The sequence below is a fragment of the Oncorhynchus gorbuscha genome, linkage group LG16 (assembly GCF_021184085.1).
Source record: "Oncorhynchus gorbuscha isolate QuinsamMale2020 ecotype Even-year linkage group LG16, OgorEven_v1.0, whole genome shotgun sequence".
Lineage (NCBI taxonomy): Eukaryota > Metazoa > Chordata > Actinopteri > Salmoniformes > Salmonidae > Oncorhynchus > Oncorhynchus gorbuscha.
The window spans coordinates 66640611-66668395 of record NC_060188.1 but is presented as its reverse complement, the minus strand read 5'-3'; the positions used below and the strand labels follow the sequence as shown (position 1 = coordinate 66668395).

The following is a 27785-nucleotide window of genomic DNA, read 5'->3' as shown; positions in this document are numbered from 1 at the left end:
AGCATTTGACAGTGATGAGGGGTGGTCGTTTGACCGCAGACCCATTACGGACGCAGGCAATGAGGCAATGATCGCTGAGATCCTGGTTGAAGACAGCAGAGGTGTATTTGGAGGCCAGGTTGGTTAGGATGATATCTATGAGGGTGTCCGTGTTTACGGTTTTGGGGTTGTACCTGGTAGGTTCATTGATAATTTGTGTGAGATTGAGGGCATCAAGTTTAGAATGTAGGATGTAATAGTTGTCATCTACATTTAACTTATTTCCAGAATGTTCATATATAATAGTGTAGAACAGACATGTTTCACTATATTGTAAAAAAAGAAGAAGAAAAAAAGGGAGCTCTGTTCTACACATTGCAATTCTGTTTGCAATGCTCTGAACGTTGCATCCCAAAAAGCACTACCACTGCCTTCTGATAGTGCGTAGGTATTGCGCAATGCTACAGTACTCTTCCCCAAAAGCGCATCTTTATTGCTGCACGGATCGGATGAGTTCCTGCTTTTGCGGAAGCGAAATTGCTAGCGCTAGAGAGCAAATAAGCTTGCAACGGTGGAAGAAAAGACACCATAAAATTAAGTGAAAAAAAATAAGAAAAATACATCCATCTACCGAAAGCCTGTCGAGGAGATGGGGGATAAGGCCGGCACCAGGTAAGGATTCATTCCCCCGCAATCTCGTATTTGCTGTTGCCTTGTGTGGAGGCGAGGGTACAGCGAGCTAGTTACACTAGCATTTGAGCTAACTAGCGAGACATTGTACTACCCAGCCTTCTCCACATGCATCAACATCATATTGGTATTTACTAAGGCAAGAAGAGGACCTAGCTGTTTAATGAAACATTGGAGAGAAGCTAGATTATTAAAACTCCTATACTCGTAACATTTCGTCGACCGTGTTTTTATTACAGTATACAAAACAGAAACCGGTAGACCCGTGTGTTCCCTAGCTAGTTAGCAGCGGTAACTAGCTAGAATTGTTCGCGCGGGAGACTTCGCTTTTCTCTTGAATGCCTTTTACATACTAATGGCGATATCATATTTGTAGTTTTAACAAACATGTTCTAACAGCTAGCTGCAGGGTGGGGTCAGCCTTGATGGCCAGCGTGGTGTGTGGGTTAAGTTCTCTCACACCAACAACAAGCTAGCTCAAAATGAATAAATGAGCTGACCATATGATTGATAGCTATGCTGTTTTGAGTAAACGAGCGTATAATTAGCCTTCGTTTCTCTTGCTTGACACAAGTGTTGAATGTTGATGATTATTTGGCCCTCATCAGTGACGTATATTTGACGTAGGTTTTACGCATAATCGCCCACATTGTTATTTTATAAATATCCTGCGTGGAAATGTAAACAAACAAGCACACACGTCTGTCCAGCTATTGATATCATGTGCCATACACGTGATGGTTACTGTATATAGCATGATGTTGTAAAGCCGCTGCTGTGCACTGTCCATATCAGGGCCAGGGCAATTTACCATGCAACTATTCATACACTTGCCTGCCTGACACATTTGATCACTTCAAAGTATTTTGCTCTTGGTAATCAAATCAAATCAAATCAAATTTTATTTGTCACATACACATGGTTAGCAGATGTTAATGCGAGTGTAGCGAAATGCTTGTGCTTCTAGTTCCGACAATGCAGTAATCAGCTGCTTGCATCTGCCTCAGTATGTACAGTCTGACTCTGAGCAACTGTACTTCCCCACTAGGTTATTTTGGATCAGTGTCTTCTGCAAGTGACTAAATCATGTAGAATATAGGTGGTGGTTGTGCAGCATGATTCACTACGGACATGAATTGATTTGATGTTGAAATTCCTTGGTTATTCTGCTGTGGGCAGAGTCCCTTTATTCACAATAGTTCGAAATAAATGGTCAGGTTGTGTTTAAGGTCAAGGTCCTGTGGTTGAGTAAGTCCAGGTTAATAGATGATTTTTGTGTTGTGGTCTCTGAAGCGTCAGCAGCACTGGCAGAAGGTAGTGGGCCTGTGGCATTTCTGAGGGGTCGGGTTTGGCTGATATCTGGTGGTGAGGTATGAAATATACCACTGGCTCGTAAATGAAGAGACGGCAGAGCTCTAGGCCAAGGAGATCCAAACTGAGTGTTTGCGGAGAAGACACATTCACCCTAGACCTGTGCTGAGGGTATATGCACCATGTAGTCTCAGAAACCCAGACCCTAGCTTGCTAGCTACTATTTGTATCCGGGGGATTTTCCAAATGCACAAAATACTTATTTCTTTAAAATGCTGTGCCCAAATTTGTTAACATCCCTGTTAGTGACCATTTCTCCTTTGCCCTGATTATCCGTCCACTTGACAGGTGTGGCAAATCAAGGAGCTGATTAAATAGCATGAACATTAAACAGGTTTACCTTGTGCTGGGGACAATAAAAGGCTACTCTAAAATGTGCAGTTTTGTCACACAGATGTCTCAAGTTTTGAGGGAGTGTGCAATTGGCATGCTAACTACAGGAATGTCCACCAGAGCGGTTGCCAGATAATTGAATGTGCATTTCTCTACTATAAGCCGCCTCCATGTCATTTTAGAGAATTTGGCAGTGCAGACCACGTGTATGGCGTTGTGTGGGTGAGTGATTTGCTGATGTCAACCAGTGCTTCATTTGTAAATCGGGAGGTGCCGGAAACAAAAAGTGAGAGCATGATGGGGGTGACATGGGGAGCTCTGAGGTACCGGAACGCATGAGGTGAGGCGAGGTTGAGGAATTAACGAAGAGGCAACTCGATTGAACTTATTTTAATTTTTACATTGCAAAAAGTTACAATAATTTTTAATTCCACGAGAAGTACCGGATCCGGTACATATGTTCTGTAATGAAACAGTCCAAAACGGAGAGGTCCTGTTCTGGCAGGATATGGCTCAAATTAATCACTGATGTCAAAATTATGAACAGAGTGCCTCATGGTGGGGTTATGGTATGGGCAGGCATAAGCTACCGACAACGAACACAATTGTATTTTATCGTTGGCAGTTTGAATGCACAGATATACCCCTGAGGCCCACTGAGGCCATTTTTTTTAGGTGTCTGTGAACAACAACGTAACAACATACATCTATATTCCCAGTCATGTAAAATCCATTGATTTTGGGCCTAATGAATTTATTTCAATTGACTGATTTCCTCATATGAACTGTAACTCAGTAAAATCTTTGACATTTTTGCATGTTGTTTATATTTTTGTTCAGTATAGTTCCACTATTTCAAACTGACATTGTATCGTACAGATTTATAAGCCAGAACATCAAGCTCATTGTGGGAGGCAACCTTGCTGTCTATATAGAGAATGCACCATGCTCTGTGTCCACTACACACTCACTAAGGTTAAATAATATACAAGTCAAACTTAGTACCCTATGCTGCTAGTGTGCTTATGTTCTTCATCACTGGTGGGAAAGAGTGGAGCATTCACCTTCCTCCCCTAGTCTTGCTCAGAAATAGACTAGTCAGTGGTCCCCCTTCATTCCCATATTGTCAATGAGTTGTTGACTTGTCCTTATCAGACAGTGGCAGTAACTGGGAGGTTCGATGCAAAGATATTCTATCTAGATATTTTCATTTATGACAGAGACAATAGTTGTTCAATGCTCGCCAGTTAATATCCTCTTTCCTCTTACACACACACACTGTGTTACACCTTGCCACATTCCCAATGGTTAGAACATGGTGCCTGGGACTCCTGAGTGGCGCAGCGGTCTAAGGCACTGCATCGCAGTCACTACAGACCTGGGTTCAATCCCAGGCTATGTCGGAACCGGCCGCTACCGGGAGACCCATGAGGCGGCGCACAATATTAGGAGATTAGGAGAGGGTTTGGCTGGCTGGGATGTCCTTGTCCCATCGCGCTCTAGTGACTCCTTGTGGCGGGCTGGGCGCATGCACACTGACTTCGGTCGCAAGTTACAAGGCGTTTCCTCCACCACATTGGTGTGGCTGGCTTCTGGGTTAAGCGAGCAGTGTGTCAAGAGTCAGCTTGGCAGGGTCGTGTTTCGGAGGACGTATGACTCTCGCCCTTCGCCTCTCCCGAGTCCATAAGGCAGTTACAGCGATGGGAAAAGACTGTAACTACCAATTGGGAAGATAAGGGTTAAAAAGTAAGAACTTTCAAACATCTGAAAGCCAAAGGGTAATTTTGTTAATTTGGCCACAGTGTAGGTTTGTGGTCAGCATTTACTTTTACTTTTATGCAGGCTCTATTTTAATCAGCATACCTTTATTCATGTATCTCTGTTTCCTTATGACAGCGTGAAGTAGTATCACAACCTGTCCAGTAGATGGCAAGGTGTAGGACTGTTCAAAGCATTGCAAATCATATCTGGATTCTGTTATCTTGATGTTGTGGTATATGGATCAGAATGAAAAACCTTCTCAACAGCCAGATCGATCTGATCCTGAATAGCAAAAAAGAGGATTAGAGTCCGGATCATTCTGATCCAGATAAAGAGTTTGGAAAAACTGGGCCCAGAGGTGTAAAAATCACACCCCGTACTTTATAGGGGCCTCAAACTCAACTCTGGACCTCAAAGCCAGTTCCACTGCTTTGTTTCATTGTTCCCCTCTAATCAGGGAGCTGGGACACCAGGTTGGGTGCAATTAGTTATCAGGTAGAACAGACCCAGCAGGCTCCGGACCTCTTAGGTTAAGAGTTGAATACCCCCTGTTATAAACTAGATCTTCCTGCTTGATAATCTCTTTCTCGCTTTCTATCTTCCTTATCCTTTCCCAGAGTCTTTAAGAAGTCAAGCCCCAACTGCAAGGTAAAGGACATGAGTATCGCATTTTTAGTTGTATCCTTTGATGCTTGACTGTGTTATTCATTGTGATATATTTGTCTAAGTACCTCTACTTCCCTCCTGTCTGCAGGTCACAGTATACCTGGGAAAGAGAGACTTTGTGGATCACCTTGACCAGGTGGACCCAGTCGGTAGGTGTAGGATGATCAATGAATTTACTGGTTAGAGCAGTGGTTCCCAAACTGGGGGCGCGCCCCCTAGTCGGGGTCACGAGGGGTCGGCAATGGGGGAGGGAGGAATCAGATGATCACTCCTAAAATGGCCAAATTTTTGTGTTTGTAAATAGTGTTTCAAACAATTAATATTGTCTCAGCAAAACCTCACCTCTTTACATTTTCCTTTCTTACAGATGGTGTGATCCTAGTGGACCCTGAGTATCTGAAAGACAGGAAAGGTATGGCGTCTTCCTCGTTCTCCACACTGTTTTGTCTCCTCAATTGTTTGACATTTGATATCACCCTCTTCAAATCCCTCCTCCCCAGTGTTTGTGACCCTGACGTGTGCGTTCCGCTACGGCCGTGAGGACCTGGACGTGCTGGGCCTGTCTTTCCGGAAAGATCTGTACATCTCCACCTTCCAGGCCTTCCCCCCCATCGCAGAGGAACGCAAAGCCAACAGCCGCCTGCAGGAGAGACTACTGAAGAAACTGGGCCAGCAGGCACACCCCTTCTACTTCACTGTGAGTCAAGAAGACACCCACACACACCAGACCTGGGTTCAAATACTATTTAGGGCAGGGATGGGCAATGTTGAAAGGTGTGGGGGCCAAATACACTTTGCCATAGGGTGGAGGCTATACACTTTGCCATAGGGTGGAGGCTATACACTTTGCCATAGGGTGGAGGCAAATGTTTGCAGTTTTTAAATGATAACTGTGATCAATGGGCCTCACGCTGGTCAGTAATTCGATCATGCTTACTACAAGTTTAGATAGCTGGCCGCTAGACTAAGTTACAAATCCCCCAAAAATGAGTGACTGCACAACCAAATTTCGAAAATTGCACATGGGGCGGCAGCGTAGCCTAGTGGTTAGAGCGTTGGACTAATAACCAACGGAAGGTTGCAAGTTCAAACCCCCGAGCTGACAAGGTACAAATCTGTCGTTCTGCCCCTGAACAGGCAGTTAACCCACTGTTCCCAGGCCGTCATTGAAAATAAGAACATGTTCTTAACTGACTTGCCTGGTTAAATAAAGGTCAAATAAAATAAAAAAATTGTGTATTCTATTATTCTAACTATCAATGTTTTTATTATTATTTGTTTTTAAAGTATTTTATTTTGAATTGGTCTGCGACCTGTGTGCAGCCAGTTGCTCATCCATGATTTAGGGTATTTAAATAGTGTTGAATATTGGAATGTATTTGGAAAAACACTTGGAAAGTATTTTAAAATACACTCCCATGCATTTAATCTAGGTATTTGAAAATAGTATTTGAAATGGGTATTTGAAAATACTTTCAAATAGTAGGCCGCTTATCGCAGAGTATTTGAAAATACTTTGAATAGAAGTAGTTGTTTCTAGCCACATTATTTGAAAATACTCAAATACACAGAAAAAAGTATTTAAATGATCAAATACACGTGTATATGAACCCAGGTCTGACTGACACGCACACACATATACTTTGAGCCTGTAAAATAATACCAACAATATGGCAACTGTGTCTGTCTCAGATTCCCCAGAACCTGCCGTGCTCAGTCACCTTACAGCCAGGACCAGAGGACACAGGGAAGGTACAGAAGCTTCAGCATCACTTTATGCAAAAGTACACATAATATATGACTCCTATCTAAACGTAGGAATTTTCATGCCTGTAGAGTCAACAATTCAGACCCACATCACACTAATAATGCCTATTCTATAATTGATGTCTCTCCTCTTTTCCTTTCCTCCACCTTTCCCTCTTTAGGCATGTGGGGTTGACTTTGAGATCAGAGCGTTCTGTGCCAAATCGATAGAGGAGAAGATTCACAAACGGTACGAAAACCATTTTACTTTGTGTGTGTGTGTCTTCTGCAGGAGCTGTTTCGGGTCTGTGGTCCTTGAAAGTGTGTGATATGCATGTCTATTCTCTGTGTGTTTTTAGTTAGTCAGCAAAGGTGGTGATCTGTAAAGAATAATGTGTGTGTTGTGTAGGAACTCTGTGCGGCTGGTGATCCGTAAGGTGCAGTATGCCCCAGAGAAGCCTGGGCCTCAGCCCATGGTGGAGACCACACGGAGCTTCCTCATGTCGGACCGCTCACTACACCTGGAGGCCTCTCTGGATAAAGAGCTCTACTACCATGGAGAACCCATCAGCGTGAACGTTCATGTCACCAACAACTCTACCAAGACTGTCAAAAGACTCAAAATCTCAGGTACCTGTCTACCCGTCTTTAATCAAAGTTTCATCAATTATGTTTTTTTATGGCTCTAGGCTCTATTCACTCTTCTCCATTCAGTTTTTGTGTGTGTGTGGTTAACTCTTTCTATCCCTCGCTCTCTAGTGCGACAGTATGCTGATATCTGTCTGTTCAGTACGGCTCAGTACAAGTGTCCAGTGGCTCAGGTGGAGGCAGAGTGAGTATTTTACCTGACTATTATGCCTACATCTCTTGTTACTTTATTTCTCCTTTGCCTTTCCTTTTATACATGATTCCATTTATCCTTTTTCAGGCTTCCAAGACATCTCTCTTAATAATGTCTAGCTTGTGATCTTATGTTTTCCCATACCTTATTGTCCAGATCTATTGAAATTCCAGTTATGGCCCAGGTGTGCTGATAAGTGTGTGTGTGTTCCTCTCCCCAGTGACCAGGTGTCGTCTAGCTCTACGTTCTGTAAGGTGTACACCCTCACACCCACGCTAGACAAGAACCGAGAGAAGAGAGGCCTTGCCCTGGACGGAAAGCTCAAACACGAGGACACCAACCTGGCCTCCAGCACCATGTATGTTGACCCGCATGTACACACACACCTGCCCTCCAGCACTGTGTTGACGGTGACCGATGCACACTCACACAAACGCTGTAGTCTGGCATCCAGGACCGTGTTAGATAACAAGAACACTCACTAGCCCTCACTATTGTGAGATGTCACACACCACACACACACTCTAACTTGGCCACCCTACAAGTTTACATACACATGCTAGGGTAGAGGTTGAGCTCGTAAATGCATTGTGATTTATGTTTGAGCACAGCACCCTAGAAGATGCAAGAACCCATTCCTTTTTCATCTTTCTTTCGCTCGTGTGTGTGTGTGTGTTTCAGTGTTAAGGATGTGACTAACAAGGAGGTTCTTGGAATCCTGGTGTCCTACAGGGTCAAAGTCAAACTGGTAATATCTCGTGGAGGGTGAGTTCTACAGGAGTCAGTGGTCAATATTAATATGCATGGTGTATGGGGGGGATTATTTGCAGGTCCTCACACACTCACAAACTTTTACTGACCAAAGACATGCTGTATTCTACAAACACAGACAAGCACATACTCAAAAACACATTTACACTCCCTCCTGTCTCATACACACGAACACTCCTGATACTCTGCCACTCCAACCCGTGTATAAACTCTGTAATCACGTCTGCCAGACCCTCACTAGTCGCCATGCTTTGTCGTCTCCCCTCTCTGTTGCGGTTGCCTTGGTTTTGAGTTCTCGCCTCATTTCATCTCTCCCCTCCTGTGGCTCGTCTCTCCGCTCCTGTGTTTGTCCGCCTGTCTGTGCATCTCTCTCTCCATCCATGCGTCTGCTCCTGCGTTGGGTCGTGTCAGGCTGCTGAGTGGCGTGTTAGAAAGGTAATATGATATCCCAGCCGCCACCTGTGTGTGTGGTGATCTTACACCCTATAGCCATCTGTGTGTGTGGTGATCTTACACCCTATAGCCACCTGTGTGTGTGGTGATCTTACACCCTATAGCCATCTGTGTGTGTTGTGATCTTACGCCCTATAGCCATCTGTGTGTGTTGTGATCTTACGCCCTATAGCCATCTGTGTGTGTTGTGATCTTACGCCCTATAGCCATCTGTGTGTGTGGTGATCTTACGCCCTATAGCCATCTGTGTGTGTGTGGTGATCTTACACCCTATAGCCAATTGTGTGTGTGTGGTGATCTTACGCCCTATAGCCATCTGTGTGTGTGTGTGGTGATCTTACGCCCTATAGCCATCTGTGTGTGTGTGTGTGGTGATCTTACGCCCTATAGCCATCTGTGTGTGTGTGGTGATCTTACGCCCTATAGCCATCTGTGTGTGTGTGTGTGGTGATCTTACGCCCTATAGCCATCTGTGTGTGTGGTGATCTTACGCCCTATAGCCATCTGTGTGTGTGTGGTGATCTTACGCCCTATAGCCTTCTGTGTGTGTGTGGTGATCTTACGCCCTATTGCCATCTGTGTGTGGTGATCTTACGCCCTATAGCCATCTGTGTGTGGTGATCTTACACCCTATTCGCCATCTGTGTGTGTGTGTGTTTGGTGATCTTACTCCCCACCGCCATCCGTGTGTGTGTGTGTGTGTGTGTGTGTGTGTGTGTGTGTGTGTGTGTGTGTGTGTGTGTGTGTGTGTGTGTGTGTGTGTGTGTGTGGTGATCTTACGCCCCACCACCATCTGTGTGTGTGGTGATTTTACACCCCACCGCCATCTGTGTGTGTGTGTGGTGATCTTATGCCCTATTGCCATCTGTGCCTCTTAAGTGTGTGTGTGTGAAGATATTACATACCAGCTATTGTGTGTGTCAAATCTCACCTGCAGCTGCTAAGATCCTTTATAACTGCAGCCGTCCCAGTCTTCTACCTTTTGAGTCACAGGGTCCTAACCCTAAGGATGGTGTGAGGTTTCATAAGGCTGTTGCGCAAAGCCACACTCATAATTCCATGCTGAGTTATCAATGCAGTGTTGAGGGTAATGAAGCTTGAATATAATAACACTGCACATCTTGGTGTTTAGGCTTTGATTTACGGCAATTCATTGGTTATTACTAAAAAAATAACTTATGTAAAATAAAGTGCAACCCAGCACGGAAGAGTTCCAATTGGGTGAGAAAAACAATTGACAGCAAAGGAGGGTTGATGTGTTTTATTTCCCCCTTCACTGATCAAACATGTCACAAATCACTATTTCCTCTGGGTTGTTTCCTGTCAGATATTGGATTATTCATGGTGCAATAGTATATCATCATATGTACAGTACCAGTCAAAAGTTTGGACACCTACCCATTCCAGGGTTTTTATTTTATTTTTACGATTTTCTACATTGTAGAATAATAGTGAAGACATCAAAACTATGAAATAACACATGGAATCATGTAGTAACCCAAAAAAGTGTTAAACAAATCAAAATATATTTGAGGTTCTTCAAAGTAGCCACACTTTGCGTTGATGACAGCTTTACACACTCTTCGCATTCTCTCAATGAGCTTCATGAGGTACATGAGGTCACCTGAAATGCATTTCAATTAACAGGTGTGCCTTGTTAATTTGTGGAATTTCTTTCCTTAATGCATTTGAGCCAATCAGTTGGGTTGTGACTAAGTAGGGGTGGTATACAGAAGATGGCCCTATTTGGTAAAAGACCAAGTCCATTTTATGGCAAGAACAGCTCAAATAAGCAAAGAGAAACAACAGTCCATCATTATTTTAAGACATGAAGGTCAGTCATTCCGGAAAATTAAGAACTTTGAACGTTTCTTCAAGTGCAGTCGCAAAAACCGCTATGATGATAGCAAGCGCTATGATGCTACTGGCTCTCATGAGGACCGCCACAGGAAAGGAAGGATTAGTTCATTAGTTACCAGAAATTGCAGCCCAAATAAATGCTTCACAGAGTTCAAGTAACAGACATCTCAACATCAATTCAGAGGAGACTGCTTGAATCAGGCTTTCATGGTCGAATTGCTGCAAAGAAACCACTACTAAAGGACACCAATAAGAAGAAGAGACGTGCTTGGGCCAAGAAACATGAGCAATGGACATTAGACTGGTGGAAATCTGTTATTTGGTCTGATGAGTCCAAATGTGAGATTTTTGGTTCCACGTGTGGTTCCCACCGTGAAGCATGGAGGTGTGGGGGTGCTTTGCTGGTGACACTGTCAGTGATTTATTAAGAATAAGGCACACTTAACCAGCAAGGCTACCACAGCATTCTGCAGCAATACGCCATACCATCTGGTTTGCGCTTAGTGTGACTATCATTTGTTTTTCAACAGGACAATGACCCAACACACTTCCAGGCTGTGGAACGTCTATTTGACCAAGGAGAGTGATGGAGTGCTGCATCAGATGACCTGGTCTCCACAATCACCCGAACTCAACCCAATTGAGATGGTTTGGGATGAGTCGGACCGCAGAAAGGAAAAGCCGCCAACAATTGCTCAGCATATGTGGGTTCTCCTTCAAGACTGTTGGAAAAGCATTCCAGGTGAAGCTGGTTGAGGGAATGCCAATAGTGTGCAAAGCTGTCATCAAGGAAAAGGGTGGCTACTTTGAAGAATCTCATATCAAATATATTTTGATTTAACTTGTTTTGGTTACTACAAGATTCCATATGGGTAATTTAATAGTTTTGATGTCTTCACTATTATTCTACAATGTAGAAAACAGTAAAAATATTGAAAAGCTCTTGAATGAGTAGGTGTCCAAACTTTTGACTGGTACTGTACATATGGATGTTTCCATAGAATAACAATCAAATTGTTATTGATTGACATGCATATTATTGATCCTATGTAATCAATGGATCTTGTTTATATTCTGTGCGTTCCCAGAGATGTGTCGGTGGAGCTGCCCTTCGTCTTAATGCACCCTAAACCCACAGAACTGCCCATATCCCGCCCACAGTCAGGTACCTACAGACTTATACCACCTCTCCAGAAGCCCACTATCAAGGCTTTATCTTAGTACTTTGGATGAATCTCAGTTCCTCTCTTCTCCTTCCCTTCATTTGCACTGAATTGAGAGTTGAACAAATCCTCTGACAAGCTTCCGCCATATTACATTCACATAGCCAAACATTTAGATCAGTTCAAATTAAGAGTGGAAGATGAGTACTTTCGAAGCTTACTTTTTTAGACTGATTGGGAAGCAGTGAATTGTGTAGTGGAAACTTCTACTAGGCCTATGCAGTGTCTGAAAAGGGTTTGAAAATGGACACAGTCTTGTGAAATATTTGTCAGTAGTTTAGTTCAGCCCTGGACAACAGTCCCTCACATACACAAGCCCCTCAAATACATCATCTCACTCTGGTATTTCCTGCCTGTAAGTTGCCTTGGAGACACTAAGCTGTTCCCATGGTGACGTCACGCTGACATTTCATTATGTGTGTTCTAACAGCTGTGCCGTATTCGGACCCTCCCATCGACACCAACCTGATAGAATTTGAAACAAAGTGAGTATTCTTCTGGTCTGTCTGGCCATTGTAAGCACTGCTGCTTTACTATGATCAGAGACCCTAAGACTATTCCGTCAGATCTAAAACACTCCATGTTTCCTTGTTGCTTCTCGTCCTGCAGTAGTTTCTCCCAAGACGACGACTTTGTGTTCGAGGACTTTGCTCGCCTGCGGCTCAAAGGAATGGCTGACGACAAGGACGACGACTGCTAGAGCTCACGTCTGTGTGTGTGTGTGTGTGTGTGTGTGTGTGTGTGTGTATATATATACATATATATATATATACATATACACACACACACAGTGGAATGAAGGCATGTGGTGGGCTTGTGGTCTGCTGAAAATATCCTGATGTCACTCAGTGTTAATTTGGAGGGTGGCAAACACAGCACCATGTAAATGGTGACTTAATGTTGTGCCTTGGCGATGCTGACTGATTGGAATGTCATGGCTGTTCACACCGAGGACTAAATAGTGCCATTAAAGGAAGCAGGCTTTATATCATTATTTTTCCACCAATAATGATTTAAATAAGTATTTGTACCAATATTGATATAAAACAAAGTTGAGTACCTGCTTAAGAGGGGAGAGAAGGGAAAACAGACTGACACCTTTCATCTGCCCCATCTTTTCATTCCTCTGAAATTCTACCATGTCATCCATTCTGTAAAAAAAATTGTTTTAGAGGAAGTTTGATTCACCCTCTTCTGCAATATGAGGACAGACTATACACTACCATAATCTGGACCCTCACTGTAAAGCCTAGGGCACGCGTATTCAACTCTTACCCTACGAGGTCTGTAGCCTGCTGGTTTTTTGATCTACCTGATAATTAATTGCACCTGCCTGGTGTACCAGATCTATACCAGTCCCTGATTAAAAGGGAACAATGAAAACAAGCAGTGGCACTGGCTTCGGGGACCATAGTTGAGTTTGAAGGGCCTAGGGATACTCCTTATAGTCCGCCTCAATGCAGCAGCATGACGTTCACTTACCCATTTCGCTCAGACAGACACTTGCACATGGTCTAAGAGCATGAGTATTTTAGAATAATTTCTCAATCAGATTTCACTCCTGTGCTAAATTCCAAATCAACCCCTATCATCTCCTCCATTGGCACTGACAGGACTGGATAGGTGTATGTCATGTAGGAAAATTCAAACTAACAAATCAGAAGGCAGGGTGAAGCAATTACCATAATAGCCGTGCCTAGTGACAGGGCTAGCTATGGGTCAGTTTGAGATTCAGCATCACTTTGGCAGTGCAACAGCAGTACCAATGGAGCATATTTTTCAGCAGTGCTATGAACTGTTGTTTTGCTTCTATGGGGTACCTGTTCACAGCTCTGCTAAGTGTGAATATTTAAGTGTTGCTACTGAGCTGAGTGCCATAATGTCTACAGGAAGGATGCTGATATGATTTTGGTGGAACATGACAGGAAACAATGAATATTATTACTACTGTGTGTCATTACCATGATTATTCTCAATCATTTAAGGAAAGAATTGTTTGCCATTTGTTTTTCAGAATTTTAATTTTTGTATTAAAGGCTAAATGAATTAACCTAAATTCTGTTATAGATCGTTTGTACTTTCTACTGAGTCTCACATCCAAAGACAGAAATAAAGTTATTCGAGCAATTGACAAGATACAGTATCCAAAAATGGTCATGACTTCCTTGTCAAGCTCAAAGTGCAATTTCTTTATCAACAATGTTAGAGTTCAATTTGATTTGCACAGTAGGCAGTCAATGTTTTAATCAAGATCACATGATTCACCATTTGGGTCTTAGTGCCACTGACACATACCTACTTTGCTCCTCTGAGACTGCGAGTGACTTTTGAAAAAGACAGTCACACACGAAAGCAGGAAGCATTGCAGTCACAGGACAGGTGTTTTAGTGAAAAATATGACTGAACAGTTACTTTATTCTCATGGTATTTGAAAACATTGAGTTAGGTCTTGGGTACTAATTTACAAGCCTATACATACCGTATCTGAAATTCACAACAGTATTGATTAAAAGCCCACATTCAAATATCCTTCAATATATACACAAAAAAGTCACATTCAAGGTCTAGTTTTTTTCAGTGTGTCTTACAGGAAGGAGTGTATCAGTGCTGGAGGCTTTTGGGATAAAAGGTCCATCCTGGGCAGTGTGCACCACCCTCCTCTGATCAAAGCAGACATTGACATTAGTTGGGACACAAGAGTGTGCCTGCCACTGCTGTGTGTTTCAGGAGTATGGACAGTTAAACACACGTCACATACAATGCCTTCGGGAAAGTATTCAGAACCCCTGACTTAAACTAAATGTTCCGTTTTAGCCTTATTCTAAAATGGATTAAATAAATAAATCTCAGGAATCTACACACAATACCCCATTTTTTTTATTTAACCTTTGTTTAACTAGGCAAGTCAGTTAAGAACAAATTCTTATTTTACAATGACGGCCTAGGAACAGTGGGTTAACTGCCTTGTTCAGGGGCAGAGTGACAGATTTATACCTTGTCAGCTCTGGGATTCAATCTAGCAACCTTTCAGTTACCGGCACAACACTAACCACTAGGCTACTTGCCGTCCATAAAGAAAGCAAAAACAGGTTTCGAAATTTTACCAAATGTAGAATTTTTTGGGGAAAATAACTTATTTACATAACTATTCAGACCCTTTGCTATGAAACTCAAATTGAGCTCAGGTGCACCCTGTGTCTATTGATCATAATAATAATAATAATAATAAATGCCATTTAGCAGACGCTTTTATCCAAAGCGACTTACAGTCATGTGTGCAATCATCCTTGATGTTTACAACTTGTTTGGAGTCCACCTGTGGTAAATTCAATTGATTGGCCATGATTTAGAAAGGCACACACCTGCCTGTAAAAGGTCCCACATTTGACAGTGAATGTCACAGCAAAAACAAAGCCATGAGGTTGAAGGAATTGTCCGTAGAGCTCAGGGACATGATTTTGTCGAGGCTCAGATCTGGGAAAAGTTACCAAAATATGTCTGCAGCATTGAAGGTCCCCAAGAACACAGTGGCCACCATCATTCTTGAATAAGTTTGGAACTACCAAGACTCTTCCTAGAGCTGGCTGCCCAGCCAAACTGAGTAATCGGGGGAGAAGGGCCTTGGTCAGAGAGGTGACCAAGAACCCAATGGTCACTGACAGAGATTTAGAGTTCCTCTGTAGAGATGGGAGAACCTTCCAGAAGGACAACCATCTCCGCAGCACTCCACCAATCAGGCCTTTATGGTGAGTGGCCAGACAGAAGCCACTCCTCAGTAAAAGGCACATGACAGCCCACTTGGAGTCTGCCAAAAGGCACCTAAAGACTCAGACCATGAGAAACAAGATTCTCTGGTCTGATGAAATCAAGATTGAAATATTTGGCCTGAATGCCAAGCATCACGTCCGGAGGAAACCTAGCACCATCCCTACAGTGAAGCATTGTGGTGGCAGCATCATTCTGTGGGGATGTTTTTCAGCAGCAGGGACTGGAGACTAGTCAGGATCAAGGCAAAGATTAACAAAGCAAAGTAGAGAGATCCTTGATGAAGTCCTGAGCACTCTGGAGCAGGTTCTCAGACTGGGATGAAGGTTCATCTTCCAACAGGACAACGACCTGAAGCACACAGCCAAGACAACGCAGGAGTGGCTTCGGGACAAGTCTCTGAATGTCCTTGAGTGGCCCAACCAGAGCCTGGACTTGAACCCGATCTACCATTTCTGGAGAGACCTGAAAATAACTGTGCAGCAACGCTCCCCATCCAACCTGACAAATCTTGAGAGGATCTGTAGAGAAGAATGGGAGAAACTCCCTAAATACAGGTGTGCCAAGCCTGTAGTGTCATACTGAAGAAGACTCGAGGCTGTAGAAACTGCTAAAGGTGCTTCAACAAAGTACTGAGTAAAGGGTCTGAATACTTAAATGTGAGATTCCAGGTTTTTTATTATTATAAATTAGCAAAAATGCATAAAAAACTGTTTTTGCTTTGTCATTATGGGGTATTGTGTGGAGATTGAAAAAAAGCTATTTAAATCAATTGTAAAATAAGGCCAACATAAAAAATAAAAAAAAGTCATGGGGTCTGAAAACCTTCAGAAGGCACTGTATATCACTGTGATTAGAGTATGCATAAAGATCTACAATAGCTACCACCCAATGAGGATCATTTGAGGCTATTGGAAGTCTTACTCTGTATGGTGGTTGCTGGTTCAGTTGTAGGCCTACCAGTCGTCCAGGAGTTGGTCTGCTCACATGGTCGCAGCATCTCTCTACGGTGATGCTTGTTGAGTCGCCGGGTGAAACGATGCCACCTGGTGAGAAAAAGCATTCAAATACTGTACCTATGTCTAAGTCCAGTACTTAACACCACCACTTTTCTCTTAGCCCCAACCCTTTATACATATTAGTTTACCACTAGGGGAAGGGGATAGGGGTTTAATTTAGATGGGAAAATACATTTTCAAAATAAAATATTCACACTAAGTCCAGAACCCTTGGTCTATCACCTTTCCTGTGTGTCATTGTGCCTGTTCACCCTCTCCGCTTCCTCCTTCTTCTCATCCATCCATCGCTCCAGAAGCTCTTCTTTCTCTCTCCAGGCCGCTGCAAGCCCCTCCTTCAGCTCCCGCTGCTCCAACCGCAGAGCTGCCAACTCCTCTGATTGGCTCGCCAATGCAAACTCAAATTCTGATAGGCTGGCCTGCAGAAGGTTGGCCTCCCTGGTTTGAGTGACAGCTTCCTTCCGATAGCGGGAGACTCTAATAGAAGATGGTGACAGGAGTCTGTAAGCTTATATCAGACATCAGACAACCTCACAACTTATGATGCCTCAGTTTCATGCATCATCTTTGTAGAACATTTCATGGATGCATTATTAAACCATATAGATACTGTAACATAACATTAATGTATAAACAGATCTCATTGGTTGATCACTTACTGTGAGTGGCAGTATTGAAGCTCAGCATCTTTCAGGTACATGACGGTGGTCAGGTCAGAGACTGTCTGAGAGAGCTGGGGAGGAATAAGAGGAGAAGAAGACAATTGGACTAGTAAGAGCAGGTCAAAAATATGATAAACAATCACTCACCTGTGTACAAGGCTATTATGTGAGTAATCTATGTGAGGGCTGGGGTTGCCAGAAGCAGCACAAGACATCAGAGAATCCAACTGATAGGATGACGTAGAACCTTAATGTAACAGTATCACACATACACACCTCCCTTTCCACAACATGTGAAAAAGTGCACAATCATCTTGAAAATGGTGACTGGATCCAGTAAGATAATTTTAAGTCACCTTTTCTGTTATATGTTCACTCTCTCTGAGCTGGAGGTATAGTTCTCTGTGGTCAACCGTCAGCCCAACATCTCCTTCAGAACTGTGGGAAATATTGACACATCTTTAGAGAATATTCTTCAAATCATTGTTTGCAACACATTTGCAAAACTCAGCATTTTCCCTAGGTGTTGCCATTGTCCTACCTGGGTCTCTGTACCTCATCCCAAAGTGTATCCCGTAAATCAAGCTGTTCCGCTAGCTCGGACACTGAAAAGAGACAATCACAATATGTTGTCAAAGAACTAATGATTCAAATGTCATCAATACACAGATATCTCCGACAACTTACAGGTGTTAAAGATACCACTGAATGGGTCCTTTTGTGTACAATCTCTCTGGAACAGTCTAGCGCGCACGTGACTCTTCCACCCTTCCATTGCGGTCTTTTCTCTGAAAATGTAAAACGCCTTGTTCGAGGTTGCGATTGTTGATACAATTGAAAAACTTTAAATTGGCAAGAAACCTTGAATGAACACTGCCTCTGCCACGACATAAAACTTTCTGTGAGAAGTCCAGTCTATCACTTAACTTTGTGATATTTTAATCCCTCCACACTTCACATTCAATTCAGTGGCAGTCAAACCCAAGAGTGCCTGTGGTAAAACATACACTGACAAAACAAACAAGCTATTTGCCTGGGCGTCAGTTTATACAACAGTACAATTGATCCAGTGGATAAATTAATTAGCTAATGTTGCTGTTGTACCAGGTCATTCTGTCTTTGTCTTACCAGCAACATACTTGTATCTGAAATTCACACACGAATGTATGCGCTAACCTTAGCTGCGCTGATGAATGATTGCTTGCAGTTGCAGGGCTGTGCTCACAAACTTCAACAGGACTGAGGATGCGGAGAAAAAGAATGCACCGTATACATATCAAAGCAAACGCACTGCTACTCATGGCTGTCTGGGCTCAGCTGCAACAGGATGTCTTCTTCCCGCAGTATTATGGCGGTCCGCAAACAATCCTATAGGTGCATGCCGCCACCTACTGTAGGGGAGGTAAACTATAGAAAGATATCAAATGTAGGAAGGGGAAAAACGACAACGAAATCATACAACATACAAAAATAGACACATAAAATTACATACAAAATGGTCACTTCCTTCAGTCACATCCCTACACAGGCACCTGTAAGGGTGGAACATCATTTGTCAGGATTTCTTGCAATGTATCGGATGTTAACACATTGAGTTCCAATGTGTTCTGCTGCACTCACAATGACTTCAATTTCTCAGATTTCATCTTCGTTTGTGCTGTGTAGTTTATCAGCATTGCAAAAATATACTACAAAGTCCACATGTAATATATTTAACATGTAATATATCAGGATTCCTTGGTAGCCGAGAAACGTTCACTTGTGTAGGCTCAGTTATCACTGTCTTCTCACGCTCCTTCAAATCTTCTCACCGCCTTCAGATAGGAGACACGCTGGAAAGCCCTTACTCTTGCCACCTGTCTCCTTCACCCTAACAGGGCAATCCGGGAAATAAGGCATATGTTTGCCACCAATGTTGCAGTATATATTCTCAACTGGCACAGAATATTCTTCCCGTCTGCATACACTTGATACATGACCAAATATTTTGCATTTACTGTCGTAGCCAAAAATATTTGCACCCTTGCACTTTTTTGAAATAATGCAATTTTTTTCCCAGAAAACTTTTAAAATTAAAACATATTTTGGTATCAGCATATTTATGTATTTGGTTTGCAGTTGAAAAAAAAATGGAATAATTTACTAAATGTTAGTTTATTCAACAAAGAAATCCTAAAATGACCCGGACAATTAGATTTCAAGCAGGTGATTCTCCTTTGATTTGGAATTGAACTTACCTGTGGTGAGTTGCAGGTGCCTGCAATATAAAAATCCCTCATTCAACCAGTTTTAATAAAGGAAAGGACTCATTCTCCTCTTTTGTGCCACAATGAGGATGGAGAAAAGAAAGAAAGCCAGAGAATTATCTGAGGAGGTCAGACACAAGATTGTAGCCAAGGATGGACAATCTCAAGGTTAAAAGTCCATCTCCAGGGAACTTGATGTTCCTGTTTCCACCGTATGTAAGGTTATCAAGAAGTTTAAGGCCCATGCCACAGTAGCCAACCTCCCTGAACGTGGCCGCAAGAGAAAGCTTGATGGAAATTTGCAGCGAAGGATTGTTCTTATGATGGAGAAAGCACCTTGATCAATTGCCACACAGATTCAAGCTGACCTTCAGACACAACTCGCACCATACATCGCCAACTCAATGAAAGGAGGATATGGTAGGAGACCCAGGAGGACCACACTGCCGAGAGAGACATAAGAAGGCCTGACTGCTATTTGCCAAAACACACCTGAACATGCCAAAATCCTTCTGGGAGAATGTCCTGTGGACAGATGAGACCAAATTAGAGCTTTTTGGTGAAGCACACCATCTATGTTTACAGAAAACACAATGAAACCTTCAAAGAAAATAACAAAGATTCAGTGAGGTGGGTCTCTGTCGAAGGTTATGGGTCTTCAAGTAGGACAATGACCCCAAACACACTTCAAAAAGCACCCAGGAATGGTTCAAGACAAACCACTGGACTGTTCTGAAGTGGCCAGCAATGAGACCAGACTGTTAAATAGCCACCACTAACATTGAGTGGCTGCTGCCAACACACTGTCATTGACACTGACCCAACTCCAGCCATTTTAATAATGGGAATTGATGGGAAATGATGTAAATATATCACTAGCCACTTTAAACAATGCTACCTTATATAATGTTACTTACCCTACATTATTCATCTCATATACATATGTATATACTGTACTCTACAACATCGACTGCATCCTTATGTAACACATGTATCACTAGCCACTTTAACTATGCCACTTTGTTTACTTTGTCTACACACTCATCTCATATGTATATACTGTACTCGATACCATCTACTGTATGCTGCTCTGTACCATCACTCATTCATATATCCTTATGTACATGTTCCTTATCCCCTTACACTGTGTATAAGACAGTAGTTTTGGAATTGTTAGTTAGATTACTTGTTGGTTATCACTGCATTGTCGGAACTAGAAGCACAAGCATTTCGCTACACTCGCATTAACATCTGCTAACCATGTGTATGTGTGACAAATAAAATTTGATTTGATTTGATCTAATTCCCATTCAAAAACTTGTGGAGAGATTTGAAAACAACAGTTGGGAGAAAGCACCCTTCAAATCTGGGAGAACTGGAGAAGTTTGCACAAGAGAAGTGGGCCAAACTGCCAGTACAGAGGTACAGGAAGCTCATCGATGGCTATAGGAAGTGCTGGATTGCAGTTATTTTGACCAAAGGCTGTGCTACCAAATTTTAAATCTAGGGTGTCAATAACTTTGTCAATGTCATTTCTGTTCATTTTTTCATTACATTTTTTTTGTTGATATATTAAGTTCTGAATCAAAAACAGGTTCTGTAATATTAACAGTAAAATAAAGAATTGTGGAGAATGTTGCCCACTGTTGTATAACACTGAAGTGGCTTGTGCAAAAACTCTAAAAGGATATGTCATAAAGAAGGGAGGGACTCATCAAAAAAAAAAAACATGCAAGAAGTGGGTTTCCTGTGGTGGCATATTTCTGCTTTACCAAATGAGGAGCGTTACAAACTACACACCAGTCAGAGTTATACTTAAACTATATCTTTAATAATAAGCTTTTCAATAGCATTTGACTTTAAACAATTCACTATTTCTAATGAACCGTTGAGAAGTGACTACAGAAAAATACAAAGATCTTTTATAGCCAAGATAAACCCCTCTCAACTTACATGACAGATCTTAGGAACTGTTCACAAAGAAATACTTTTTCTTGAGAAAGGAGTATCCCTTAGCCAGATAACATTCGCTATAAATTATCGTTCAGTTTGGTCCCTCAGACGAGGTTCTAGTCTCGTTCCTGGTACTTCATAGTACAAAAACACCAACTCATCCAATGGCATATATCAATTATCAACTCTAGATTCTCCCATCTCAAGTAAACCCCCTCTTGACCCCACTCCTGGACAAGCTCACTGAGGGGAGTGAGCCTCTTGGCCATACACTATCCCAGGATAAGTGTAAGATCAGAGAGGACATACAATGTTTCCAGACACTGCCATACACCTCCCCCCAATGGGAAAAGGAGGGAGTGACTGGCGCAGACATTGTGGAGACAAGTAATTGGTTCCCCATTAATCACGCCATCCCTTCACATGGTTTAAGAATAGGTAAAGACACATTCACATATGAAGACAATGTTCCATTCTGTCCTCTTCCCTTTCTGATATTTTGCATAGCACCAGGGACATGTGAAAGACAAGCCTGACCTCTCCCCTCTCTGGGCCCCAAGTGACTGAGCCTCAGTTTAGGGAAAAGTGAAACTGCCAACACTATAGTCCAAATGACAAGAATCTCACATAAGCATATTATGCAAATAAAACATCTTAATTATCTATGTTACCCAACTATTTCTTATTCATCTGCCACATTCCTTACTCCATACAGGACAGTCGACGCCCATCAATCACTTCAGCTACTTCCTCAGGTAGACTATATATATACACAAAAGTATGTGGACACCCCTTAACATTAGTGGACTCGGCTAGTTCAACCACACCAGTTGCTGACAGTATAAAATTCAAGCACACAGCCATGCATTCTCCACAGACAAACATTGGTAGTAGAATGGCCTTACTGAAGTGCTCAGTGACTTTCAACGTGGCACCGTCACAGGATGCCACCTTTCCAACAAGTCAGTTCATCAAATTTCTGCCCTGCTACAGCCGACACTGTCAATTGTAAGTGCTGTTATTGCGAAATGGAAACGTCTAGGAGCAACAATTGCTCAGCCGCGAAGTGGTAGGCCACACAAACTCACAGAATGGGACCGCCGACTGCTGAAGCGCATAAAAATCATCTGTCCTCGGTTGCAACACCCACTACCTAGTTCCAAACTGCCTCTGGAAGTAACATCAGCACAATAATTGTTTGTCTGTTTGAGCAGGGCTTTTGAGTATGCTAAACTAGCTATCTACAGTGAGTGAAAATGAAAGTGAAAAAAAATTTCTTTCTCTCTCGCTTCATTTTGGAAGAAATTCATTTGTTCAAAACTGTTCAACTATTGTCTTTCTCTTTGAGTCAACTACTCACCACATTTTATGCACTGCAGTTCTAGCTAGCTGTATCTTATGCTTTCAGTACTAGATTAATTGTCTGATCTTTGATTGGATGGACAATATGTCAGTTCATGCTGCAAGAGCTCTGATAGGTTGGAGGACGTCCTCCAGAAGTTGTCATAATTACTATGGAAGGGGGTGAGGACCATGAGTCTCCTAGGTATTGTATTGAAGTCAATGTACCCAAAGGAGAACGGAAGCTAGCTGTCGTCCGACTACACCATGGTGATGTCCTACAGATTGCTGTTGAGGACACTGTAGCTCTTCATTACAAAACAGTGTGTTTTAATCAATTATTTGGTGACACACAGTACCAGTCAAAAATTTGGACACACCTACTCATTCAAGGGTTTTCTTTACTTGGACTATTTTCTACATTGTATAATAATAGTGAAGATATCAAAACTATGAAATAACACTTATGTGAATATATAGTAACCAAAAAATGTGTTAAACAAATAAAAATATATTATATATTTGAGATTCTTCAAAGTAGCCACCATTCGCCTCACACAGGAAGCGGCGCAGGTCCTAATCCAGGCACTTGTCATCTCCCGTCTGGATTACTGCAACTCGCTGTTGGCTGGGCTCCCTGCCTGTGCCATTAAACCCCTACAACTCATCCAGAACGCCGCAGCCCGTCTAGTGTTCAACCTTCCCAAGTTCTCTCACGTCACCCCGCTCCTCCGCTCTCTCCACTGGCTTCCAGTTGAAGCTCGCATCCGCTACAAGACCATGGTGCTTGCCTACGGAGCTGTGAGGGGAACGGCACCTCAGTACCTCCAGGCTCTGATCAGGCCCTACACCCAAATAAGGGCACTGCGTTCATCCACCTCTGGCCTGCTCGTCTCCCTACCACGGAGGAAGTACAGTTCCCGCTCAGCCCAGTCAAAACTGTTCGCTGCTCTGGCTCCCCAATGGTGGAACAAACTCCCTCACGACGCCAGGACAGCGGAGTCAATCACCACCTTCCGGAGACACCTGAAACCCCACCTCTTTAAGGAATACTTAGGATAGGATAAAGTAATCCTTCTCACCCCCCCTCCCCCCTTAAAATATTTAGATGCACTATTGTAAAGTGGCTGTTCCACTGGATGTCATAAGGTGAATGCACCAATTTGTAAGTCGCTCTGGATAAGAGCGTCTGCTAAATGACTTAAATGTAAATGTAAATTTGTCTTGATGACAGCTTTGCACATTCTTGGCATTCTCTCTGTCATGCAGGTGAAAGAGGACCCAAAAGCGACTTAACAGAAACAGAGTTTATTTAAGTCCAAACAGGGAATAACAGAAATCCTCTAGTCTGTAGAGGGGAATAACTGGAGAAGCGGCCACAGACTGCAGGTCGCTTCGGGTAGGCGCAGGCCGTAGTTGACAGAGACACCTGCTCACACGCAGCATCTGATGAAGGCAAAAAACACGACAGGACAGGGCGATACACAATCACAGCAAAAACACGACAGGACAGGGCGAAACGCAATCACAGCATGGTGAATACTAAACAAGGAACCGACGGGACAGGAACGGAACACAAAGGAATAAATAGGGACTCTAATCAGGGGAAAGGATCGGGAACAGGTGTGGGAAGACTAAATGATGATTAGGGGAATAGGAACAGCTGGGAGCAGGAACGGAACGATAGAGAGAAGAGAGAGCGAGAGAGTGAGAGAGGGAGGGGGAGAGAGAGGGATAGAAGGAGGGAAAGAACCAAATAAGACCAGCAGAGGGAAACGAATAGAATGGGGAGCACAGGGACAAGACATGATAATAAATGACAAACATGACAGTACCCCCACTCACCGAGCGCCTCCTGGCGCACTCGAGGAGGAATCCTGGCGGCAACGGAGGAAATCATCGATGAGTGAACGGTCCAGCACGTCCCGAGACGGAACCCAACTCCTCTCCTCAGGACCGTAACCCTCCCAATCCACTAAGTATTGGTGACCCCGTCCCCGAGAACGCATGTCCATGATCTTATGTACCTTGTAAATAGGTGCGCTCTCGACAAGGACGGGAGGGGGGAGGGAAGACGAACGGGGTGCGAAGAAAGGGCTTAACACAGGAGACATGGAAGACAGGATGGACGCGACGAAGATGTCGCGGAAGAAGCAGTCGCACAGCGACAGGATTGACGACCTGGGAGACACGGAACGGACCAATGAACCGCGGAGTCAACTTACGAGAAGCTGTCGTAAGAGGAAGGTTGCGAGTGGAAAGCCACACTCTCTGGCCGCAACAATACCTTGGACTCTTAATCCTGCGTTTATTGGCGGCTCTCACCGTCTGTGCCCTGTAACGGCAAAGTGCAGACCTCACCCTCCTCCAGGTGCGCTCACAACGTTGGACAAACGCTTGAGCGGAGGGAACGCTGGACTCGGCAAGCTGGGATGAGAACAGAGGAGGCTGGTAACCCAGACTACTCTGAAACGGAGATAACCCGGTAGCAGACGAAGGAAGCGAATTGTGAGCGTATTCTGCCCAGGGGAGCTGTTCTGCCCAAGACGCAGGGTTTCTGAAAGAAAGGCTGCGTAGTATGCGACCAATCGTCTGATTGGCCCTCTCTGCTTGACCGTTAGACTGGGGATGAAACCCGGAAGAGAGACTGACGGACGCACCAATCAAACGACAGAACTCCCTCCAAAACTGTGACGTGAATTGCGGGCCTCTGTCTGAAACGGCGTCTAACGGGAGGCCATGAATTCTGAATACATTCTCAATAATGATTTGTGCCGTCTCCTTAGCGGAAGGAAGTTTAGCGAGGGGAATGAAATGTGCCGCCTTAGAGAACCTATCGACAACCGTCAGAATCACAGTCTTCCCCGCAGACAAAGGCAGACCGGTAATGAAGTCTAAGGCAATGTGAGACCATGGTCGAGAAGGAATGGGGAGCGGTCTGAGACGACCGGCAGGAGGAGAGTTACCCGACTTAGTCTGCGCGCAGTCCGAACAAGCAGCCACGAAACGGCGCGTGTCACGCTCCTGAGTCGGCCACCAAAAGCGCTGGCGAATAGACGCAAGAGTGCCTCGAACACCGGGATGACCAGCTAACTTGGCAGAGTGAGCCCACTGAAGAACAGCCAGACGAGTGGAAACAGGAACGAAAAGGAGGTTACTAGGACAAGCGCGCGGCGACGCAGTGTGCGTGAGTGCTTGCTTAACCTGTCTTTCAATTCCCCAGACTGTTAACCCGACAACACGCCCATAAGGAAGAATCCCCTCGGGATCAGTAGAAGCCACAGAAGAACTAAACAGACGGGATAAGGCATCAGGCTTGGTGTTCTTGCTACCCGGACGGTAAGAAATCACAAACTCGAAACGAGCGAAAAACAACGCCCAACGAGCTTGACGGGCATTAAGTCGTTTGGCAGAACGGATGTACTCAAGGTTCTTATGGTCTGTCCAAACGACAAAAGGAACGGTCGCCCCCTCCAACCACTGTCGCCATTCGCCTAGGGCTAAGCGGATGGCGAGCAGTTCACGGTTACCCACATCATAGTTGCGCTCAGATGGCGACAGGCGATGAGAAAAATAAGCGCAAGGATGAACCTTATCGTCAGACTGGAAGCGCTGGGATAGAATGGCTCCCACGCCTACCTCTGAAGCGTCAACCTCGACAATGAATTGTCTAGTGACGTCAGGAGTAACGAGGATAGGAGCGGACGTAAAACGTTCTTTTAGAAGATCAAAAGCTCCCTGGGCGGAACCGGACCACTTAAAACACGTCTTGACAGAAGTAAGAGCTGTGAGAGGGGCAGCAACTTGACCGAAATTACGAATGAAACGCCGATAGAAATTAGCGAAACCTAAAAAGCGCTGCAACTCGACACGTGACCTTGGAACGGGCCAATCACTGACAGCTTGGACCTTAGCGGAATCCATCTGAATGCCTTCAGCGGAAATAACGGAACCGAGAAAAGTAACGGAGGAGACATGAAAAGAGCACTTCTCAGCCTTTACGTAGAGACAATTCTCTAAAAGGCGCTGTAGAACACGTCGAACGTGCTGAACATGAATCTCGAGTGACGGAGAAAAAATCAGGATATCGTCAAGATAGACAAAAACAAAAATGTTCAGCATGTCTCTCAGAACATCATTAACTAATGCCTGAAAAACAGCTGGCGCATTGGCGAGACCGAACGGCAGAACCCGGTACTCAAAATGCCCTAACGGAGTGTTAAACGCCGTTTTCCACTCGTCCCCCTCTCTGATGCGCACGAGATGGTAAGCGTTACGAAGGTCCAACTTAGTAAAGCACCTGGCTCCCTGCAGAATCTCGAAGGCTGATGACATAAGGGGAAGCGGATAACGATTCTTAACCGTTATGTCATTCAGCCCTCGATAATCCACGCAGGGGCGCAGAGTACCGTCCTTCTTCTTAACAAAAAAGAACCCCGCCCCGGCCGGAGAAGAAGAAGGCACTATGGTACCGGCGTCAAGAGACACAGACAAATAATCCTCGAGAGCCTTACGTTCGGGAGCCGACAGAGAGTATAGTCTACCTCGAGGAGAAGTGGTCCCCGGAAGGAGATCAATACTACAATCATACGACCGGTGAGGAGGAAGGGAGTTGGCTCGGGACCGACTGAAGACCGTGCGCAGATCATGATATTCCTCCGGCACTCCTGTCAAATCGCCAGGTTCCTCCTGAGAAGTAGGGACAGAAGAAACGGGAGGGATGGCAGACATTAAACACTTCACATGACAAGAAACGTTCCAGGATAGGATAGAATTACTAGACCAATTAATAGAAGGATTATGACATACTAGCCAGGGATGACCCAAAACAACAGGTGTAAACGGTGAACGGAAAATCAAAAAAGAAATAGTCTCACTGTGGTTACCAGATACTGTGAGGGTTAAAGGTAGTGTCTCAAATCTGATACTGGGAAGATGACTACCATCTAAGGCGAACATGGGCGTAGGCTTCTCTAACTCTCTGAAAGGAATGTCATGTTTCCGAACCCATGCTTCGTCCATGAAACAACCCTCAGCCCCAGAGTCTATCAAGGCACTACATGTAGCACCCGAACCGGTCCAGCGTAGGTGGACCGACAAAGTAGTAC

At 43.9% G+C, this 27785-nt stretch overlaps 2 protein-coding genes across 5 annotated transcripts; one reads left to right on the top strand and one right to left on the bottom strand.

The window, feature by feature from the left end:
- Nucleotides 1-442: 442 nt before the first annotated feature.
- Nucleotides 443-13750, top strand: LOC123999088 (arrestin red cell). Of its 4 annotated transcripts, none has more exons than XM_046304473.1 (15): nucleotides 443-651; nucleotides 4752-4782; nucleotides 4889-4949; nucleotides 5168-5212; nucleotides 5301-5497; nucleotides 6493-6552; nucleotides 6729-6796; nucleotides 6956-7176; nucleotides 7306-7378; nucleotides 7608-7745; nucleotides 8069-8152; nucleotides 8570-8593; nucleotides 11560-11636; nucleotides 12125-12179; nucleotides 12307-13750. In XM_046304473.1, the coding sequence occupies exons 1-15, from the start codon at nucleotides 629-631 to the stop codon at nucleotides 12392-12394; spliced, it is 1245 nt and encodes a 414-aa protein (XP_046160429.1). In that variant the 5' UTR covers nucleotides 443-628; the 3' UTR covers nucleotides 12395-13750. The 4 variants fall into 4 exon arrangements, with proteins under 4 accessions (XP_046160429.1, XP_046160428.1, XP_046160431.1 ...); XM_046304472.1 differs by having other exon boundaries at nucleotides 445-651; nucleotides 12304-13750; XM_046304475.1 differs by lacking the exon at nucleotides 8570-8593 and having other exon boundaries at nucleotides 445-651.
- A 332-nt stretch (nucleotides 13751-14082) lies between these two features.
- si:ch1073-143l10.2 (uncharacterized protein LOC565165 homolog) lies at nucleotides 14083-18625 on the bottom strand. The gene is made up of 8 exons (XM_046304476.1): nucleotides 18314-18625; nucleotides 17825-17925; nucleotides 17679-17742; nucleotides 17494-17575; nucleotides 17135-17208; nucleotides 16701-16952; nucleotides 16384-16505; nucleotides 14083-14354 (listed from the first exon to the last, which is right to left on the bottom strand). Exons 1-8 carry the CDS (start codon nucleotides 18436-18438, stop codon nucleotides 14296-14298), a joined length of 879 nt encoding a protein of 292 aa, XP_046160432.1. The 5' UTR covers nucleotides 18439-18625; the 3' UTR covers nucleotides 14083-14295.
- Between the last annotated feature and the right edge of the window lie 9160 nt (nucleotides 18626-27785).